The 15,223-nt window shown below is 52.9% G+C and overlaps 5 protein-coding genes across 5 annotated transcripts; 2 read left to right on the top strand and 3 right to left on the bottom strand.

Annotated features, from left to right (window-relative positions):
- Positions 1–96: 96 nt before the first annotated feature.
- Positions 97–2,499, bottom strand: JN550_000360 (uncharacterized protein; the record flags this gene model as incomplete). The annotated part of the gene is made up of 5 exons (XM_049315046.1): positions 97–1,325; positions 1,380–1,522; positions 1,584–2,080; positions 2,143–2,425; positions 2,477–2,499. The coding sequence occupies 5 exons, from the start codon at positions 2,497–2,499 to the stop codon at positions 97–99; spliced, it is 2,175 nt and encodes a 724-aa protein (XP_049177649.1).
- A 703-nt stretch (positions 2,500–3,202) lies between these two features.
- JN550_000359 (uncharacterized protein) lies at positions 3,203–4,483 on the top strand (the record flags this gene model as incomplete). The annotated part of the gene is made up of 1 exon (XM_049315035.1): positions 3,203–4,483. The coding sequence occupies one exon, from the start codon at positions 3,203–3,205 to the stop codon at positions 4,481–4,483; it is 1,281 nt and encodes a 426-aa protein (XP_049177648.1).
- Positions 4,484–5,794: 1,311 nt separating this feature from the next.
- On the bottom strand, positions 5,795–6,609 carry JN550_000358 (uncharacterized protein; the record flags this gene model as incomplete). The annotated part of the gene is made up of 3 exons (XM_049315024.1): positions 5,795–6,057; positions 6,151–6,510; positions 6,591–6,609. 3 exons carry the CDS (start codon positions 6,607–6,609, stop codon positions 5,795–5,797), a joined length of 642 nt encoding a protein of 213 aa, XP_049177647.1.
- Positions 6,610–9,254: 2,645 nt separating this feature from the next.
- Positions 9,255–10,854, top strand: JN550_000357 (uncharacterized protein; the record flags this gene model as incomplete). Its single annotated transcript, XM_049315013.1, has 5 exons — positions 9,255–9,455; positions 9,505–9,617; positions 9,676–9,858; positions 9,908–10,232; positions 10,288–10,854. 5 exons carry the CDS (start codon positions 9,255–9,257, stop codon positions 10,852–10,854), a joined length of 1,389 nt encoding a protein of 462 aa, XP_049177646.1.
- Positions 10,855–11,923: 1,069 nt separating this feature from the next.
- On the bottom strand, positions 11,924–13,610 carry JN550_000356 (uncharacterized protein; the record flags this gene model as incomplete). Its single annotated transcript, XM_049315002.1, has 3 exons — positions 11,924–12,527; positions 12,586–12,825; positions 12,880–13,610. The coding sequence occupies 3 exons, from the start codon at positions 13,608–13,610 to the stop codon at positions 11,924–11,926; spliced, it is 1,575 nt and encodes a 524-aa protein (XP_049177645.1).
- Between the last annotated feature and the right edge of the window lie 1,613 nt (positions 13,611–15,223).

The raw sequence follows: 15,223 nt of genomic DNA, 5'->3' as shown, positions 1-15,223 counted from the left end.
CCTCGGTCGGGCTGATATATTGCGTCCGTCAAGTATATACAGTTTCCCAGTCCACGCATGCATCGCCGTTCATCTCACCCCAACCCGCCGACCGTCTCAGTCATCCCACAGCCGGCCCTGGCTCTTGCTCTTCCCCATCGGCTGCAGCCCAAAGATGTCCTCGGGCAGGACCGCCTTCCCGTCGCCACCGCCCGAGGGCACCTCGCCGAACAAGAAGGCCGTCCTCTCGCGGCTGGCGTTCGCCGACGGCTTCTTGTGGTGTTTATTGGCCGGTCTGGGCTTCGATTCCAAGGCAGGCTGGGGTAACGGTGCCGATGAGGCCGACTGGTCTGGCTCGAGCATCCACGCAAACGAGGACTGGGCTAGTGTGGACCGTGTGGGTATTGGTGCATGTGGCCGTTGCAGCGATGTCGGTTGCGTGGGTGTTGCTGTCCGGGACGAGGAGAGGGGATCCGTCTCCATGGTGTCGGTTGCTGGTCCCATTGCTGGGGGCTCTGAAGGAGTGGGTACTGGTGCTTGCGTTGCTTCTGGGTCGGGCGAGTCGACGGCCATGTCAGGTGTGTTGATGACCATGGCGGCAACCGCCTCTGCGAGGGGCCCTGGCTCTGGCTCCGGGATTGCCATCCCTGTTGTTTCCTCTGATGGGGACTTGCCGGCGGCGTCTTCGGGAAGGGCCATTGTGGAATCTTCTAGGTAAATCTTGACGAACTGGATCTTGGCCACAGCAATCTCCAGGTTCTCCGTGAGGTTATGGAAGGCATCGGATTCTGGCGATGCCAGCGCCTTCAGGGTGGACATGGTCTCATCCAGCATGGATGCCAACTGCTTGTTCCGTCGATCCATAGCGGCAACAGCTCTCATCGCCGTGGTGTTCGAGACAGGATCTGAGAAAAGATCACGGCCGGCCTTCATCGAGCTTCTAGCTTCGTTGACATTGCGCCTGATCTCAACCAGCGCGTCACGCACCGCCTGGTTGACCCCGAGCTTTTGGCTGCGTTCCAGAACTCCCTTGGCGGCACTCTGGAACAGGGCTTCCACGCCGCCTTGCTGTTGCATGAAGCGCGGAGGGGATAGGGGAGACCTGCCGCCCCTATTTCCCTGCCGTATCCCAAGTCCTGTTGAGACTGGCGTTGACGGACGGGGCAAAGTGACCGGTGCTGGATCTCTACCAGTATATTTCCGAATCAAAGTCGCCCCTCCTTCTGAACCCAGATGGTCACGAAGGTAGACAGCATCGTCGACGAAAGTATGCGGCCCGTGAGGTGCCTGTGGAGGTGGGTATTTCAAAAGCAGTTGTAAAGCAACAGAATAGTCTGCTTCTAGCACTACATATCAGTGTTAGCGAAAGTATCCCAAACAATAAAAAAGAAATCACTTACAATCCCATCGGATTCTAATAAGCATTGCGGTGCAGATGTAATCTATAAGACGAAGAGAAGGATCAACAGAGAAAAGGGTATCCCAGAGTACGAGCATCTGCTCAAAAGGAAATTCGCGCGAAAACAAAAGCCGGATCCAACGGCTAGCAGTGAATGTCAGTGACGGAGCAGGACGCCCACAGGGCAACAGTGATGAAAGCTTACATGAGAAATATTTGGGGAAGAACCTCGATGTTCTTCAGGTGATTCGAGAGGTCCGGGTCGATCTTGTAGAGGAGAACCTCATGGATATGTTGGCTCTTCTCAACAATGGTCGACTGCCCCAGCTTCGACGTCTCGCCAGTCTCGTAGAACGCCTTTGCGCGCTCCATCAGCTTTGAGAACAGGGCGAACGAGTCGTGCTCGACAAAGTTCGCGTCTAGCATCTCCACCATGGTCAGATCCGCGGACCCGTCGGAAGCGGCGTCGGCGGGATTGATGGCATCCTGCTCAACGACGTAGACGATCGGGGCCAGGAGCTCGTGCATGCCCTGGCGGTACCCACCGACGTCCGGATTCAGCTTGCAGTAGATGAATAGCACGTCGAGGATGAGCGTCTGTATGTCGGGCCTGTGGTAGAAGGGCTCATCGGGTAGACGCTGGACGTCTTGCAGAATCTCGGCCCGCAGGATCTCATCCTGCCTCAAAGTGTTCCATGGTGACTAGTAGAAGGTTCAGTCCAACAATCCGCGGCATCCGGGGTGTCAAGTGTCAGGTTGCCTACATCTGCGTCATCCGCCAGGGGGTCGGTGTTCACATTGGCAAGGTACTCGGGGTGTTTTATGTACTTTAGAAAGTGGTCTCTCAGGGAGGCGTATGTACTCCTGGACTCCAGCAGCGCATGGGACCAATTCGCCGCCGTGCTGGAGCCGTGGCCCAGCAAGAAGGCCTTCCAGCACACGGAGCGGCATCCGGTGACGCAGGGGCTGTCGGGGCCGTTGAACTTCACGGCGCGCTGCAGGTCTGATAAGCTCGCGCTGTGTTTAACGGTCTCCTGCCATCGGTTGCTGTATGGGGTGTCAGACACTGGCTTCCAGGGCAGGGCCGTCACCACCTACGTTGACTCCACCAACGATCGCATCGTGTTTGTATTTGGTCCAGCGAACACTGGAGAACCTGGCAAAGGTCCCGGGGCCAACTGGTACTGTCTTTAAGTAGTACCTGCAGCTGAGGCACTGATGAATGCAAGTTTCAATGCAGCCAAGTCAGGTAGCTCATGGTTGGCTGCCAGCTGCCAGATGCTCGGAGGGGTTGGTTCGCTCTTGCTCAGCCCAGTCCAACCATTTTCGGACTATCCCGGTTTTGCGGGGGACGTCCAAGGCAGCGGGCGAGGTTCTTGTTGTACGCCCTAACCACCTAGGCACTTGGACAAAGAGTTTACCTATGGATTCTCAGGGCGGATTCCCCTGGATTACATCGTATGTTTCATGTCATGATTCGTATGCCTCAGCGTGTACACTTTGGCAGGCTTATGTTGCATGTGTGGATGGCATCTTGGGTGACCGCTCAGCCGGAGATAACTCGTCATGGAATTGATCCCCGTATGAATCGCCTCTGGCGACCCACTCGTTGACGGCATTGGATTAGACCTCGGCGGAGACCCGAGTCGAGCGCTCAACATTAATCAGCAGCTTATCCATTCGTCGCCCGCAAACCTTGGTCGCTTGCAACTCAAAGTATACCTGATTGTAGCACTTCTATACCGTTATTCAGAAACTCGGCTGTCCCATCTTTTACGTTCCTTTCGTGAGGGCAGCGACTCTACTTGACGGCAGCACGACGTAATGGCCGCGCCGATTCCGGATCTACCGATCCTCGCAGAAGACGACTCAATGCTCACTAGAAAGTTTGGTCGCGAAGTCGCAAACTACTTCTCAGGCAGTCCGCTGAACCGGGTTTCATTCCTGCGAGGTGATCATGGCTTCTTATCTTCGGCGTTCTCGCATCCTACGGCGTCATTCTTGCTGATGGAGAATCTATCCCCGTTGGCACAAGACCCGACCAAGTTGGCTTATGTTGAGAAATCCATCGTCGAGCCTCTGACTGGATCTGACCCATTCAAGAAGACGGAGGAAGAATTGCTTAAAGAGTTCAACTCCGATGTTGCGTTCCCAGTAATCCTGTTCCTCGGCATCGATGAGAAGAAGAAGTCCGGCTTCGAGTACAAGGACTACCGGGGTGCCCCCTATTTTGCTGTGGACGTAACCCCAAAGGGCTCCATTACGGAAGTGGCCAAGGGAGTTATCGAGGCGGCCAAGGCGAAAGGCGTCTCCTTCCTGCCCGGCACTCGGCATATCACATTGAACGCGCCTGAAGGTGAGATCCCTTGGTTTTTCGTCCAAAAGACCACCCCGGCTGACATTGGCGCAGCTGCTATATATGCGCAAGCCCGTGCTCTGCTTGACTGGAACGCGCGCAACCCCTTCTGCGGAGGCTGTGGTCAAAAGACGCTGTCCGTCAATGCGGGCATGAAGCGGACCTGCCCGCCCACAGATCTAGCCGGCGTCCCTGAGGGTGGCGCCCCCAAGGAGCGAGGCCCTTGCCCGACGAGGCACGGTGTTTCCAACCTCTGTTTCCCGCGAACAGATCCTACCATGATCGTGGCCGTTGTATCGGCCGATGGTACCAAGATGCTACTTGGCCGTCAGAAGAGGTGGCCACCCTACTGGTACAGCACACTGGCTGGGTTCCTCGAGCCGGGCGAGTCAATCGAGGAGGCAGTGCGCCGCGAAGTCTGGGAGGAAAGCGGTGTTACCGTGGGCAGAGTGGTCATCCACAGCTCGCAGCCCTGGCCGTATCCCGCCAACTTGATGATCGGTGCTATAGGGCAGGCCACGACGGAGGGTGAGACCATCAACCTCGGAAATGATCACGAGCTGGAATCGGCCAAGTGGTTCCCGATGGAGGAGGTGAGAGATGCTCTCCTTACTGGCACCAGTGGGCTGGGTGAGGCGGCGCCTGAGGGTTATAAAGAGGGCGGCCTGCGCCTACCTCCGCAGACTGCCATAGCGAACCGCTTGATGGATGCGGTGACCGGCGGGTTCCTCGCGGCGTCAAAAATTTAAATGGTACCAGTAGAGAGCCAGGCACGCGTTTACGCATTACGACTTAGATGCGAAAGATAGACCTGCGTTTGTAGCCGCGGTTCTATGATAGAAGGAAACTGCAGACGGCTGTCTTACATACGAACACCACAGTTCTCAAGCGTACAATAAGACCAAAGCCGATGAACATGGCTTAGGAATGATCAGATTATGGGAGACTGCCATGCTTGGCCTGCCCTGTGATTGTACAGTAGATTCGGGATTGTCCTGGGCGGACAATAGGATGGATCTCTGGAATATCTGGCCCCGTCAAGCCCGGTCAAGCCCCTCCAAACCCTCGTCGCCCACCCAGACGTGGCCGTAGCTTGGCTGGCTTAGGGCCGGCCACTCACGAGCCAAGCCAGCGGCAGGGCGCCCCACACCCAGCCAGCATAAAACTCTGCGCTGCGCTGCCGTTTCTGCTTCTTCTTTTCCTTTCCTCCTCATCATCAGTAAGGGTTGAACTTAATACCGTCAAGTATTATTTTCAATACCAATGGAGGCTCCGCGCAAGCGGCTTGCTGAGGGTTATTACTTATTCTCTCCCGTGAATTTCCTTCCGTTCCCGGCCTCCTAAAACAAAGGGAGATGCCCTTCCCAATCAGCCGCCGACGCCAGCTCCTCCTGGTTCGCGACTGTGGGGTGTCTGCCACATTACCATATTCTACCTCCATAGTATTTGACTGCTGAATTTGCTCCCTACGTGCGTGAGGTTCTGGCAAGCGTGCCGGCCGATAAGATGATATCTTCGACCGGGCATGGAGCCAGTAATTGTGTGCGTCGTGAGTGAATCGTGCGCGTTTTCGGTGTCGCGTGGGTCTGGAGAGATTTCTGTCGTCGCAGCTCTTTCCAGGTCTGTTGACGACCGCAGTGATCTCAGCGATTGGCCCGGATTCTCATCTGTGACACGACGGGAGCAGGGTCATCATGGAATTTGTGCACGGGGGCCGACCACCTCGGGCAGGTCGATCTGACGATTTCACCACGTAGTCAGAATGCGACGAGAGATCAAGTTGGGTACTGATGGGTGTCCATGTCACATCTCACGAGTTACTCTCATCAATCTCGAGTTGAATATAAAAATGAAATCCGTAAGGCCGCCAAAATCATGTCACAAGTGATTCGCTTGGCATCATTTCACGTGGTCAAAACGGGGCCCAATTTTCACTTTGGCGGTGGAGGTTCGTCCATTGTCCATTTCTACCGTCGACCTAAATGCCACTATATTCTTGTCTTGAGTAGCACCAGTATCACTCCGGCAGTACTACTTCCTCCATCAACTATGATCCGCATCTAGTAGAGACGCTTGGGGGGAGACATGGAAGCCTTGATGGTCAAGCTTCCAACGTTCTGCCAGCCCTTCTTCAGCAGGGAGACAAGGTAGTTGATGGCCAACATGATGTTGGCAACGAGCTGCTCCTGGGTCATGCCAACGTTACCGACGGCGACACCCATGCAGAGAACCTTCTTCAGCTGGAACTTGATGGTGCTCTTGACCTCGTTGATCTTGCCAGTAAGGTCGTCGGCGTGCGAGACGGGGGTAGGGAACTTGCCAGCTGCAGACGTAGTACGTTAGAATCAGGTTCTTCAGATATGGATGGATGCAACCAGTTGCTGCTGGTGCTGCTGCTACTTACCCTTGGACAGACCGGGACCCAAGAGACGGGGGATCTGCTTGATCAAGGAGTCGGAAGCGACGAAAGCGTCGTACTTGCGGGCGAGCTTCTTGATGAGCTTCTTGTTCTTGTTGAGCTTCTTCAGGTCATCGGCGCTCATGGCATCAACACCGCCGTGCTTGGCACGATCGAGATCGTGCTGGTCACCCAGAATGCAGATGGCCATGTTGGGGCGGGGGATGGTGGGCAGGCTGATGGTACCCGAGAAACGCTTGTCACGCTGGGGGTCATAGTTCTTGAGGCCGATCTGGAGCTCGACGGTCTCGAGGAAGTTACGCTTCTTCTCGTTGAGGGAGTAGTCCAGCAACTCCTGGACGTTGGAACGAACTCCGGCTGCGACGAGGTCAGTGACTGTACATCTCTCCGTGCGCACGCGGCATCGGGCCGGCGGGTGTGTGTTCGTTGCTACGCACCGACTGTGATCTTCGACATCTTGACAGTCTTCCACTATTTTGCTCTAGTGGTGAGGATTCTATCGTTCTGATGGTTGGTGATGGGGTCGGAAACGGCGGTGGTGGCTTGCGGTCAGAAGATTTATTTCCCTGCCCGAAATTTTTGTGGGCGGAGCTTTTTGCGGGGTGTGCAGACTCTCCGGGCCGGCAGCAGCTGGCAGTCCAGAGGGGAAGCAGAGCCCACCCAACCACCAACCCGCCATCTTGGTAACCTAGTAAGCCACTCCAGTTCGGTTACACAACATGAGCAACATGTAATAAGTGCCGATCGCAGATAATGGTAGATCGTCACACGACCGGCCACTATTATGATTCGACTTGGAATAACTTGGGACGCTTTACCGACTGTTCTGCCGCCCGGTACTTCTCATCAGCTCCTCGGGAATCCTTGGTTCCCTATGCAATGCGAATCTAGAAAAAGACCATCCGAAGCGCACCCGTGACTTTTCTGGCCCCTCTTCATTGAGGGCGTTGACAGCATTTCAACGTCTCAGAGGAGAAACGTGCAGCAGGTCGGCAGACCTCGGGACCTCACTGGAATGCAATAATACCAATACTGTAGGCGTTCGGTGCTCGAGCATCGTTCGTTGCATTTAGCTCGTGGTCTGTGCAAGCAGAGCCCTGAAACACTATAACACCGCCCCAGTCTGCCCCAGGTCCCCAGGTCCCCTGGCGGCCTGGGGTTCGGCATAGGCGTGCGAATGCACAACCCACGTTTCGCAACCACATCATGTCTCACCCAGGGTCTTCTTACGATGAGCCAATCGCAACAGTCCTTCATTGCCCCCTGGTGCATATGTGTCTGTTCGGACATGGCATCAGGACCCGACTTTCCCGTCAAGCCCGGTATGCTTGGGCAGGGTGCCATTGCACAGACAGACAGATTAACTTTCCAACCCATGGTGTGACCTCGTATCTGTCTTTCTGCGATTCCGGGTTACGCCAGTCAGCCCAGCGTTGTTGCTGATCGCCAGTGTGAAACATCACAGCTGTAGCCTACCGTTCCCCAACTGCTCGTTGTGCGGTTCCTCCGGTTGCTTCAGACCCGGGCCGCAGCTATGAAGACAAGAACGAAAGACCGTGTCTGCCCAGTATGGCTATGTTGTAAGAGGGGTACCGATTGTTGGCTACCATGTCAGAGTTTCATTGGGGATATGATGGCACTCCAACTGCTGGTTGCAGAGGGGGCACGCCACTCGAAACAGTGAATGCTTTTTCGGAGTATCAAAGATACCACATCTTCTTGATAACAGTCCAGTCGCAGTGTTCACGATGTCTCCACAACGAGGGTTCCTGTGGGCAGAGTAAGCGGAGTCCGTTTACTCCCCCCAACTGCCGCTACATCTGTGGCAAGACTTGACATCCTGGCCGAAGATCTTTCATATGCAGCGAAGCTTGTCAGCGTTTCCACTGTGTTTATGCATTTGACATATTTGGCAGCGATCAGAATAATGCCCGAAGGCTCAACGGGGCCAGGCGACTGGCTAACGTCGACATGCTTGAACTGTCAAAACAGGGCCTTGGTCCGAAGGTGTGGCGATTGCCAACTCTAATAAGCGTCTCATGGGTTGGCAATGGGCTAATCCTCCGTGATCCCTTCTCCATGTGTGTCTGATGAGTCAATCCAAAGCCTGAGGTCTCTTTGACATATGTCGTTCTATGTGCCAAGCTCTTATTAGACCAGGCAAATCCTCCAGCCCAGGTATCCCGGAACATAGTACGATCCGCCTTCAACAGTGGCTCAGCCAAGTCAATGGTCTGAGCGTAAAGCTACCGTCCCAAAGTATTGCTGAAACTGGATGCTCTTGGAAAAAACAACACTCCCATCATGTACTGGCCCAGTCGCAACTCAAGATATTGGCCCAAGACTTACACCCGAAAGCTTTGGTCTCCACCACTGAAAACTGAAGCTTGGTACGTACCAGAAGTCGAAACAATGCCCAACCTCCACCACAATTGGATTGTGGCAGGCCTCCAGGTTCTCCTCCTGCGCCGTGCGTGTTCTTTGCCGGGTAAATAATTAAACCTGTTTAGCTCGTTAACAATACGTGCTAACGCTATAGCCACATGGGGGATTTTGTGACACGAGACTACCCTGGTCCGACGTTACTGCAGGATGTCCTTGTTGCCGATCATCGAGGCGGCTCTACCTTACCGAAGCAGGTATAAGTCCCACCGAGAACCTGACTTGACAAGTGTTTATATCCTTGTCCTTGCGCTAGAAGTGAGCCGGAACTGCCGCCGATGAACAGATGGTGGAGCAATCATGCCATGTTCTTGTGAACGTGTCTGTGGCGATGTCAGTGCAAGATAAGAGACGATGCCCCTCCTGCCTACGTCTTCAAAGAAAGTAGGTCTGTAGTCTTCGGTCGTAGACTCGTGAGGCAGCCGACGAAATTCTTTGTCCAGCATATCACTGGATACTGTCTATGTTCTGAACTTTCCTGTTGGGCCTCTTTCTACTTCCGGCTGACTCTGTACCATCACTGCGCCCAAGTTTGATAACTACTCATACTCACATCCTCTGACTTGTTGTATTGTGTTGAAGGACCATTGGTTATCTCTCATGGGTTTCTGAATCCAACTCTTGCCGATATTGGCAGCTTGAATCGCACATCCATCGCCATGTCGTCTACGCCTTCCTCTATTTCCGCCAACTGGCCTGCACCAAACTATGTGAACCCAGAAACTAGAGGTCCTGCAGGCAAGATTGTGGGCATAACACTGGTATCTATTGCCACGGTGATCATAGTTCTTCGGTTGTACACGAGGCACTTTATCTCCAAGGGCTTCGGCCTCGACGACATACTCATAGTACTCTCCTATGTAAGTCCAATCCCATTAACGATGCGGTGCACACTGACACATTCCAAAGGTTCCCGCCACAGCCTTTGCCATACTTGGGGTCTATGGCGAAACAAACCTTCAATGGAACAGACACATGTGGGATGTTGATCCCAGGCTTTTTGTCCCCTCTCTCCAATTCAGGTAGGCCCGAATCCCAATATCATGCTTCCGTGGCTCGACCTGATCACACCTTCCACAGCCTGGCAGAACTGATACTATTCGATTTATCGACTACAACCACAAAACTATCAATGCTTGCCATGATTTATCGCTTGACATCCAGTGCCAATAATCGCGCGATGAACATAACTGTGCAAGTGCTGGCCGCCATAGTCGCGGTCAACGGCTTCACCTTCATCCTCGTCGTGATTTTCCAATGCAGGTTCGTCAAGCTCTCCTACCACTCCTTCATAAGCTTACACCCATCTCAGGCCCATCTCTGCCTACTGGACGATTACCGGCGCCCCCAGAAAATGTATCAACGAAGCTGCGCATCTTCTCTTCGCTGGCATCGTAAATACACTAGAAGACTTTATACTGGTCTTCTTGCCAATGCGGACTGTTCTCAACCTCGACCTGCCGAAGAGACAGAAGAAAATTGTCATCGGCCTCTTTGGGGTCGGCTTCTTAGCCTGTGCCGCTGGAGTGGTTCGAACCGTATACTCGTGGATCATGAAGACGGCCGATAATCACGACACGACCTGGAATCTGTGGGCTGTCTGGGTGGCAAGCATTGTCGAGTTATACCTAAGTATTGTACGTTTTCGTTCGGACACCAAGCTCTGTCACAGCATCGCTGACCTTCCCCCAGATCTGCGCATCCATTCCAGCAATCAAGCCCTTTTTCGCAACCTACCTCCCCCTCGTGATTGGCTCGACCCTCCACCTGCGCAAGTCATCGCGCTACTCCAACGATGCCAAGCATCCATACTCGCCCAACGTCTTCTCCGGCTCGGCCACCAGTTTCCAGACCTTCATAGGTGGACCTGATGCGCCTATGCTCCCACTCTATAAGCCAAGCAAGACGGTGTCTCACAAGAAGACACCAAGCACCGAGGGGCTTCTCATCAACAACAGTAGCAATAATAACTACAGTAGCACTACTACCAAGGGGCCGGCGCTACTCCAGAAGAAACCGTCCAACGCGGACCTGAACAAGCCGCTGCCCGCGATCCAGTCTCAGAGACAGTCGGTCCTGCAGCCGGCGCCCCTGGCGTCCCGGTTCTCGGAAGACAGCGTGAGAGAGTACGCGAGTCAAAGGAACGCGCTGCGTTTCACCAACTCGTCGGTTGTGACGTCGCCGACCGGATCTGCGGCCGCGGAGGACCGCACGACCGTGTTCATCGTGTACGACAACGGGCACGGGCGCGCGTTTTGACCTAGGTGACTTGCCTCACCATTTTTCTTCTACTTTTTTTTTTAAACCGACGCTTCTCCCCTTTTAGCATAAGACGTTTGGCGCACGTGGCGCACGGATGAGCTTTCAATAGAGACGACTGTACGCACACGGGAACAGGACACTCATTTTGTTGTATCTGAAACAGATGTCCAGGCCAACATATAGGGATTCGGGAATGAGGTAGATTAATCGGCGCTAGGCGTTCTCCAAGATACCACCAGTCAGTCATTTTCGTCCTAGTTTTGAGGCTCTCATGTCCTTTGGGATCTGGCTCCACGTTTTGACTGGTAATGGAATACATACTTAGATTCTTAACTATGGATGCAGACTTGACACAGCAATGCCTCGAAAAGTGAACGTAATCATGATGTTTGTCTTGCAGGGCTTATGGAGTGCGAAGTGCTGGAGCAAAATGCAAACATAAAAATCACCTTGTAGGGAATAGAACTTCGTGTAATAACGCTTCAAACTACTGCAAATTGCTTTCAACTAACTGCTCAAACACATCCAAAGCCATCTAATGAGTAGACAGGACCAAAATTCAACTGAGCATCAGGGCTCTACACACTTTCAAGCTCGACGGAGAGCTTGGCTCATAATAGCAAACGAATCGAACAAACTCTTGGCATAGGCCAAATTAGCCTATACTGACGCCTCATTCCCCTCCCCAAAGTGTAAAATGCAGCCAAGGCTGCGACGTCCTCTTAAGTCCTCATGGTATCCTCAAAGGTAGACATCCGGGATGGTTGCATTGCTCATCGGACGATGAGGCAATGGCTTCCTCAAGAAGTTCTGGTTTGACTGCCTTAGTCGAACCGAATCCAGTCCATTGGGTCCATTGGGTAGTGCTCAGCCTGAAGACGAGACATGCTTGACCATGTCTAGCTGTCAAAAGCTGGATAAGATTTTCGCGCCATCTTGGTCTCACGACCCGGCGACTTGACTTTGCACTTGCGATATGAGTTATTTCCACGTTATCGCTTCACTGTACATCTTAGTCAGTAACGTGTATCATAGAAGCTGAAGAGCATGTATCTTACATTTTCATTCAGCCAGAGTGGTGCAAGTAAGATCGGCGGTGTGGGTCGCGCGACTTCTTGAGCTTGCGCGAGATCTTCTCCATGGCGGCGAAGTGCTCACCAGCCTCGCCGGAGTGCTCCAGGACTTCGAATGCGACGGGGTTGTCAAAGCGTTGGAGGTAAGATTGCAATGCGTTGCGGTGGTCCCACCACTGCTCGATAAGCGGTTGCTCAGCAGCCCTGGCGGCAGCAGCAGCGGCCTCATCTGCGGCCTTGGATGACGACTTCCGGCCAGAGGTCTCAGAGTCCTTGCTCTTGCGCTTCCGCCCCTTAGACGAGGAGTGCGATCCGCGGCTGGAAGAGTGGGAGCCAGAGGCCATGGATAGCGACTGCCCGTTATCATTGTGAACACGACGCATGTGGTCCCTCAGGTTCCAGTTGCGGGGGAATCCACATCCAGGAACGGCACGGTCACATCCTTCATAGGTGCAAAGGTAAGGCTTGTCTCCATGGCCGTGCATGGCATGAGCTTCGCGTTCGTGTCTCAAGAGGCAGGCAGTCGAAGAGAATCGGGCATTTTCGCAGGATTCAACCTTGCAGCGGTATGGCTTCAAGTGCGAGTCGACGAATTTGCTGCGACAATGTTAGTCAACTTGTAAAATATAACGAGAGATTTGTTTGTTGCTCTTACTCGTAGTTGCACTTGAGCTTCTCGGGCTTGTGGTTGCAGGAAGCATCACCCTCCCATGGGCAGTGGAAAAGTCCATCAGCCTTGGGCATAGCGTTCTTGTACAGAGGATGGTCCCGGGCAGTAGATTCACCATCGCCGCTGGATCGGCGAGTGAAAGCAGGGGGCATAAGTGCACTCTCCAGCAGGTCATTTCCGTAGATGTCGTCTGTCATAACTAGGCCGTTTCCTTGGTGGCTGAGGCTGGGAATTGTTAGGCGAAATTGGCGCAGATCTTCCAATATAGATTATACATACCTGGGAGAGTGGAAGCCCATTGCATGGGATGAGGTGCTGCCCTGAGACAGGGATCCCACTGGGACATGGTTCCATGATGATTCCTCGGGAAGTGCAGGGGAAGAAATCCGAGATTCAATGGGGCTGAGAGAACCGCTCCAGGACGCACTTGGAGAGTTACCTGTCAAACTTGGATCAAAGTCCAGTCGCAGCTGAGTAGGATCCATGTGCTGCTGGGAAAGACCAGACGTTACCACGTCCGAAGTGTATGAGAGACCATCAGACATACCGACACCCATGGGGAGTGTGGGATAGAACATCTGTGATGAAACAGAGTGGGCATCGGAATCAAGAAGGTACGCATCCATCTGAGCATTACCTGTCATGTCGTAGCTTGACATGTGAGATCCTTGTGACACAGTAGACAAGATTCTTGGGCGACTCTTAAGTGAAGAGGCCTTGATAGTTCTGTGCTTGTGACTGCTGCTTGTAGAACTGCGGGAGTTCATCCGTCGCATAGGCTCTGCGACAACCGCTGGGGCTTCCTCTGTGGACATCCATTTTCCGGAGATATCATCCTCACTGGGGTCCTGTCCATGTCCTCTGGGTGTGATGTGGCCAAATGAGAAGGAGTAATCAGAGTCTCCGTGAAAGTTCTGTGCACCTTCTGCTGCTGATGCATCCCATAACGAACCTTGAAGGTCCGCAGGTACTGTTTGTGAATAGAATGGTCCGCTAGACGCGTTCATCATGTTATGAGAGTATGAGCTGTAGTCACTGAGTAGGTTAGTGTTCTGTTCTCCACTAGCCCATGGAAGCAATAAGCGCCGAATAATAGAGACAAAATAAAAAAAGGCAGCATTGGCACAACTTTGTTCCTATCATGGCGGTTAGTTCATCAGGCAGCGGTTCGGTGTATTGGGGCATAGTGCACAAACCGAGCTGAGGTCACAAGTAGAACAGGGTCCGGTAGATTGTTGTCCATGAGGTTCGAAATTTCAGCGCCATTAATAATGGTCCGTATGTCCAGTGATTGATCCAGGGGTGTATTGAAGCAGCGAGAAAAGAGAACCAGTCCTTGGTCCAGAGTTCCTTGGCGAGAGCCTGCGAAGACACGAGGAACGACAAGTTAGTCAACACACACGCGAGCAAGCTAGACTGCAGTGTCATCGACAGCATAGTTGGCGTTATACGTACTGTGACAGCATGTGAAAGTAGCTGCTTGTAAATCTAGCGTATCCAGACGCGGTTGCGTCGACAAGTCCATGCGGTAAGTCCAGTGAAAAGTCCAGGCAGAAAATAAGAGCATCTCATGCTATATCGAACATTGATCCTTTAAGAGAAGTGGTCCATGATTATCCTTGGTTTGACGACACGCCGGTCTGTTGTAGCAAGAGACACCACCCAGTACTCACGATAGCATGTAGTGGTCGAATCTTGTGGATTCTCAGTACATCGCTATGTTCGCACAAGATGGGTCTTTGTGGCAAGTCCTTAGGGAAATAACAAGGCTGTCGAGAATTTGGTCCACTTCAGAGCTGAAGTTCGAAAGCGTACTGCGAATGACTGTATCCTGAATAATATCCGGTAGAAAAGAGAAAATGTCCATGTCCAGCGATAAAAAAATAGTCGAGGTCCACGGGAATTCCATGCAGTGTCCATTGTTGTGTTGTCCTTTGGGATGTCTGTTGTCACATGTCCTCTAACGGGAAATACTTACTCGGATGCCCCCAAGGAGCAAGAAAGTGTAATATCTTGTTTGAATCCATCTGAGGACGGCTGTCTTAACTCAGAGCTTGGTCCGGGAAATGTGAGAGATCCAGAACGGAGTCCATGGTAGTCCACTCCTGATTACGTGGGAAGTCCTGAAGTCCTGGAATCCGGAAGATCTGTCCTGGGCAGATGCCATACACTTGCTGGCTGACGCACACAAAGGAAATTACATGACTGGCCGCAAGACATGACTCTGAAATCAATGACATCCGGTAGTGAATAGAAATAATGTAATATACCTCGCGGGAGTGTTGACGTTGTCCATCTCAAGAGATGAGTTGTAGCTAGAAGCAGTAGCACCTTTCATTGATCCTTGGAAATGAGAAGGGCTGGTTTGCTTTGTCCAGGCAAGTCCTGTGGATAGATAAGAGTCTGTTCCTCTTCTGTTCTGGTACAGAAATCCTTGGGCTGTTGTTGATGACTGTGAACTGGCTGCACAGAGATTATCCTTGGATAAGATTCACGCGGGTCGCGAGAAATCAAAGTGGTATGCTGAGACAAGGCGGCAGTGGCAGTGGAGGGCAAAGATGTATAGTGAATTTGGGAGAGGCAGAATATCGGGTCGTTGGGCAGAAATTGCTGTTGGGCTGGA

This window comes from Neoarthrinium moseri (genome assembly GCF_022829205.1).
Source record: "Neoarthrinium moseri strain CBS 164.80 chromosome Unknown scaffold1_Wmoseri_CBS_16480, whole genome shotgun sequence".
NCBI lineage: Eukaryota > Fungi > Ascomycota > Sordariomycetes > Amphisphaeriales > Apiosporaceae > Neoarthrinium > Neoarthrinium moseri.
This window is presented reverse-complemented; position numbering and strand designations above follow the sequence as displayed.